The 6,543-nt window shown below is 41.9% G+C and overlaps 2 protein-coding genes across 2 annotated transcripts; both read right to left on the reverse strand.

Annotated features, from left to right (window-relative positions):
• Positions 1,832 to 2,347, reverse strand: LOC107641156. Its single transcript, XM_016344662.1, has one exon. The coding sequence runs from the start codon at positions 2,345 to 2,347 to the stop codon at positions 1,832 to 1,834; it is 516 nt and encodes a 171-aa protein (XP_016200148.1).
• On the reverse strand, positions 2,752 to 4,277 carry LOC107641157. Its single transcript, XM_016344664.1, has 2 exons — positions 4,176 to 4,277; positions 2,752 to 3,981 (listed from the first exon to the last, which is right to left on the reverse strand). The coding sequence occupies exons 1-2, from the start codon at positions 4,275 to 4,277 to the stop codon at positions 2,752 to 2,754; spliced, it is 1,332 nt and encodes a 443-aa protein (XP_016200150.1).

Consider the following 6,543-nt stretch of genomic DNA (forward strand, 5'->3'; position numbering starts at 1 on the left):
TACATTGAGCATATTGGTTTTTGACTCCCTCTTCGGGTTCTTGCAAAACACCTGCAAAAAAAGACTTAGCAGAAAAAAGTTCCACTTTCAACATAATTTCAAATTAATTAATGTATCAATTCTCTCTGTGCATAATGCAACCCTTAATAGTGATAATTAAGCAACGGAATAAAGTTCTGAAAATCTATCTTTGAGAAATGTGCTTTTTTTTTTTTTTATAATTCAAGAAATATGGAGGTGGGTAATGGAACAAAAACAAAATTCTGGGAGACATTGTGATTGAAAAGGAAAAACTAAAACATAGATTTTCAAGGTTTTATTCCATTTTAAAACAAAATGCACCTTGAAAAATACACTACATACATAATGGAGAATCTTGCAGCTCTTCCAAGTATAACACATTTTTTTTGAAAGAGACTAGCTCAACACAACAAGTGGAGCATACGAAGAACAACAAACAAGATTAGCAAAACTATCAGAGGAAAAGAAAAGTAGGCAACACAAAACACGATAAACTTTATCCTTTGTCATCTCCTCCATTGCCTTCAACAACCAAAAGGATCCACACCTAGCTACTCCTTGTAGTTTGTACAACACAAATGGGTAACCTATTCAACCCCTTTTCCTTTGTGCTGAAAAATCCTTGTATTCCTTTCAAGCCAGATATTTCAAATAATTGCACAGAAATACACCATCCAATTCTTACGCACCTCCTTGCTATAGGATATCAGTCCAGCTTAGGAAATGCTCCCTCAACGTCCCTGGACACGTCCATTGTCTACCAACAAATGATAGCCAAGCACACCAAACCTGCTAAGAAAATTCGCAACCAAGAAACAAATGGTAACCATTTTTCAATACCTTTGTTACATAACACGCACATAACATCTTCCTGGTTGATGACCCCAAACCGACTCAACCTCTCCTTAGTGTTGATCTTCCCAGTCAATACAAACCAGACAAATAGTTCAACTCTTGGCGGCACTAACCCTTTTCAAATTGTCCTGGTAAAACTGTAGCTTGTTATATCCTCCGGAGTTATTTCCGCCTGCAAAACCTGCATAAAAGAGTTAGTAGAAAATACTCCTTGTTTATCAAATTTTCACACGACTTTATCCTCTCTGCCATTAGCAAGTTTGACCAGTCTAAGTGTATCATGTAGCTGGTTCACTAAATCCAACTCCCACTAGAATAACTCTCGCCTCCATTGAAAGTTCCAGATCCACTCAACCCCGTCCCAAAACCCACAATCCCCTATAACGGATCCTTTTTGGTTTGAAACTGATAAGAGTCTTGAAAACTGATCTTTCAGAGAACCACCACGCAACCAGACATCCTCCCAAAAACGAGTTCCTCTCCCATCACCAACCTCCATTGATAGCCCAGTAACCATCTTCTGTCTCACTTGTTGATCCTTGAACTGTATCTGGCATATATCCTTCCAAGAGCTTCCCCGAACAGGCAATACTTGGGAAGACAGCATCACATTTGGGTCCAGGTTATTACAAGAGCAGACCACATTCTTCCACAGCGGGCACTCTTTCTTAGAAAAGCGCCACCACCACTTAAATAAAAGGGCTGTATTACGCACCATGGCAACCCCAACACCTAGACCACCAAACTTTTTCGGTGTCTGCACCATCTCCTACCTGACCAAGGCTATACTATTTTTACCATCTTCCTTGCTCCACAGAAATCATCTCTGTAGCCAAATCAATTTCTCTGCAACAGCCTTTGGCATCTTATATAGACTCAGATAATAAACAAGTAGGCTATTTAACACAGATTTGATGAGGACTAATTTACCGGCTTTATTGAGGACCTTGGCATTCTATATGCTCAGTTTATCCTCCTCTTTGTCTATAGTTGGCTTCCAAGTTTTCACCAATCTCAGGTTAGCTCCTAGCGAGATCCCCAAGTATTTAACTGGGAGATAGGCTTCCTGGAAGCCCAGTACGCTGCACATACACTGTACCCATCGATCATCACAGTTGATTGGAATCAAGCTAGATTTGTCAAAGTTAATACTTAACCCTAACATCAATTCAAAGCAACGGAGGATCCTCCTATAATTTTTAACAGTCTCTTCCTCTGGAGGACAGAACAGAATTGTATCATCCGCAAACTGTAGGTGCGACAGCTCAATATGATCTCTACCAACCAGTAGGGGAGATATGCCGCTGTTTCTAACTGCCTCCCCAAACATCCTGTGTAGTACATCCACAACAAGTACAAATAAAAATGGAGACAGTGAATCACCTTGTCGAAGGCCTCTTTCCATCTTGAATGGATTAGAAGGTAAACCGTTTATCAATATAGACATGGAACATGTACTGACACACTCCATGACCCACCCTCTCCATCTTCAACCAAATCTCATCTTCTGCATCACAAGATCCACAAAGCTCCACTTGACTCTATCATATGCTTTCTGGAAGTCTTACTTTATTATTGCTGCTTCCTTCTTCCTCATTTTAATCCACTGTACTGTTTCGCAAGCAATAAGAGCCCTATCATGAATCTTTCATCCCTTCACAAAAGCACTTTGTGTCTCACCTACTAGCCCTGGCATTACCGCTTGCATTCTCCTAACCAACATCTTCGAGATGACTTTATACACACACCCTACCATGCTAATTGACCTGAGATCTTTAATTTCCTTTGCTCCCGTAAACTTTGGTGCTAGTGCCACCCAGGTGAGATTGGTATCCGCTGGTAGCCTAGAAGACTGGAAAAAATCCAACACCATTGTCATGAACTCAGGACAATTTCATCCCAACACTTCTTTATGAAGTTCATGTTGTGCCCATCACTTCCAAAAGCCTTGGTAGATTCACAATCCCATACTTTTTCCCTAACCTCCTCAGTAGTCGGTTGCATCTCCAAAGCCAAAGCATCCTCTTCATCGATCATTTCCACCAGCCCGTCTCTGAACCCCACCATTGGAGCCTCCTCCTGATGATACAAGTCCTTGTAGAAATTCCTAATCGCAATCTTAATCCAAGCTTGATTCCATATCAGTCTTCCATTAATGACCAGTGCATCAATCCTGTTGTTTCTCCTTCTTGTCGAAGCTAGGTTGTGGAAGTACCTCGTGTTCTTATCAATATCCCTCACATGTCTTGAGCGTGACATCTGTTTCCAATGTAGTTCTTTTTTCACATACCATTTCTCACAGCATGCTATAAGCGCCCTCCTTCTTGCCTCCACAGTTCCATCATAAATCCCTTCACCCACCATGTCATCAATCTTCTTAATCTCTTCCTCAAACTTCAGAATTTTCTTGTCCATGTGGCCAAAATTGGCTTTATGCCATCTCCCCAGTGGAATTGTCAGAGTCTTCAATTTATCTGTGAATTGCACGCCGCCTAATCCTCTCCATTCCTCCTTTACCATCCTCAGGAAACCATCATGCGTAAACCATGAGTCAAGACTTCTGAACGGTCTCGGTCCATCTCTGATCCTCTTATCTTCCACTATAATAGGACAGTGGTCAGACAAACCCCTTGGGACACCTCGTAGTCGAGTCTCCGAAAATTCCTCAAGCCATTCCACGCTTACCAGTGCCCTATCAATACGACTACAAGATCGTCCTCTGAACCATGTAAACTTACGATCTGTAATTGGCAAGTCTACCAAACCCATGTCATGTACCCAGCTCTTGAACTCTTCCGCCGACGGGGTTAATCTATCAGTGCCGCGTCTTTCTGCCACTTGTACAAATTCATTAAAGTCCCCCATGAAACAGCAGGAAACCTGACATAAACCGGCTATGTAGCACAGCTCCTCCCACATAACAAGCTTCTCATTTCTATCAAGTGCACCATAAACCAAAATAAAAGCACAATTGTAGTTATTCTTCATTATAACCCCTTCAACACACAACCATCTCTCACCTTTATAAGAATTTCTAATTTTAAAAAACTCATCATCCCTTATTAGTAGCAGCCCACCAGAAGAACCAAAAGACTCAACATAATCCTAACCCGCACAACCATCCCCCCAAATTGTTGAAATATCAAATCTAGTCACCAATTGTCTTTTAGTCTCTACCAAGCCTAGCATGTTCAATCTATATTTTTGCTTTAGGTCTTTTACCATCCTCAGTTTTCCATCACCCCTTAACCTCCAAACATTCCAAGAACTAAAGATCATTTTAAGAAAATATCGCACACCTTTTTTTGAGTTTTGGGTCTACTTTGTCTAGCTTTTGCCTTCTGTTTAGCCAATATTCTCTTCTGCGCAATTTCTTCATTCTGTTGTTGGAGAATCGCCATGATGTCGTCTTCTTCATTATATAACTCTGCTCCGGGCTCTTTTGCTTGTTCCCAAGTCCTTCTGTTCTCTATCAACTGCTCATCTATTCTTGAATATTCGGTGTCACTTGCAACATCATCGTTTGCCTGTGTTCTGTCTCCCACACTGGCCTCATCATCACCGTAATCTTCTCCATCGTTATGGTCCTGTGTAATTTTGCCCGAGTCGCTTCAACTCCTCCCCCTGCTTTAGTACCTTCTTCATAAACTCTACCATCTCTTCTAGCATCATTGCCAAGATTGTGCCTTCCGTTATGCTTGTATTCAGCCCCGTCATTTCCTTGTACCTCTTCAGCCCCTCCATCCCTTTCCTTCATTCTGCGACCCTCTTCAACCACTGCAACTCTTCCGCTTCCAGCCTTTACAGCCGTATTAACATCGGTTAATCCTAGCACACTAACCGAGCCCTGTCGATTACCATTCTGATGGTGCACCTGTGCCTTCAACTTTTCTTCACCCCTGTCTTCAAGGTGGCGTCCTCAGCTTGGGTTCGGTCCTCTTCCATCCTCCAACTGAGCAAGCCGCAGCTCGGGTGAAGGTTCATCACCGATGTCCTCATGGTGTTCTGTACCAAGACGAGGATCTGGAGATCGCCACCTAGAGTCCTCTTCTTCCAGGTCGCGCGTCACACTATGCATGCCGCCTCCTAGGTCTAGAAACTCCAAGGCAGCAACATTAGGCACGTCTCCAACCTGCAAGAGTCTCCCAGCCTGACCCGAACGAACTCCACCCGGCCCACTAGAGGGTACAGCGTCCGCGCCTCCAGGATACTTGGGACCCTTGGAGCTTGGGCCTACATGACCCAACATGTTTTTGCTTCCTCTTATGCCGTTAGTGGGCTTATAAGCTAAGCCACCCAGTTTATATCTTCTATTATCTTTGGCCAGCACATTATGATTATAAGAATATTCCCAAGACACAGTTTGTTCGGATCCAGCCTCATTGCTCTCTTGGCATCCCACTAAAACCGCTACTCCTTCAATAACATCATTATTAGTTTTATAAGTTACCAATTTCATTTGATTGAGACTTAAATATTCATAACTCCACTCATTCAAAATTGTTTCTGAATTTACCAATCTAGCCTTGTCTTCAACCTCATCCCACCATCCCTCCATTATCACCTCCGCAACTTGATCTGTACAGTTTGTTGAATTTGCCGTCCTTCTCAACCATATGGCTACATCATCACTATCTCTTCCAGATGACATCTTCTGTTGTTCACATCTGTCCGCAACTTCTCCCATAGTTTCCAACTTACATTTCTTTCCATATGTTTTATGTCCCACCTCTTTTACCAGAACATCAAACCCACTAGTACCTATTGTGATATGGACCCGTTCATTGATCACATCCATCACACAAGTATCAATTTGTACTCGGCCGACACTAAAAGAGCTGCACAATTCCGTCTCTTTATCGCACTCCACCACCTCACCCCCATTGGCTTCCTAATAATCTGAAGGTGTCCCCAGACCATGCATGTAACGGAACCCTGAAACACTCCAACCACACTCTTCGAGTTTCACTTTTCTCCAACTCGTTCCATCTCCATACACTATTAAACAATTGTAGAAGGCTATTCATTTTGAAAGTGTAAATCTCTTCCCCAATCAACAGACTGTCAAAGGTCAACAGAGCTTTATATGCTCCCATTTCACGCACCTGAATAACTTAAGAAAAGTTCTTTGCAACCGAATCCTTCAATGACCTAAAGTCAATAGCCTTCGTCGATCCACCTACAAGGCTTTTTTGTAACCAGTCCAGGTTTTCTTTTGCCACTGCTACCTCCACCTTCTTCGTCCACCCATTTCCATGTGGATCCTTATGCATCATAATATTTTTGCAAGTTCCAGCTCTACTTTTTCCTGCTAGAGTCCCACTCTCTCAAGGTCGTTAGATCCTCGTCTTCTCCTCATCACCTTAACTCACGCATGTATATACAATAAAGAAAAAATGCACGATAAATGAATCTGGAGTATGGGATGGAGGAACTTGGATTTGGAGTTTGGAATGGAAGTAACCTTTAATTTATGTGAATAGGAGTGTGATGAGTTACTACAAGAGTTACACTTGTTACTGTCAAAAGTAGAGTTACACAGTGAAGAGGTTGATACACTAATCTAAAACTATGATACACATTTAATATGATCACCTAACCAAAATAAATATAAAAATATCATTTTCAAATTTCATGTTTTGTATGAAATATAAGAATTTAATTTTG

The sequence above is a fragment of the Arachis ipaensis genome, chromosome B05 (genome assembly GCF_000816755.2).
Source record: "Arachis ipaensis cultivar K30076 chromosome B05, Araip1.1, whole genome shotgun sequence".
Classification (NCBI taxonomy): domain Eukaryota; kingdom Viridiplantae; phylum Streptophyta; class Magnoliopsida; order Fabales; family Fabaceae; genus Arachis; species Arachis ipaensis.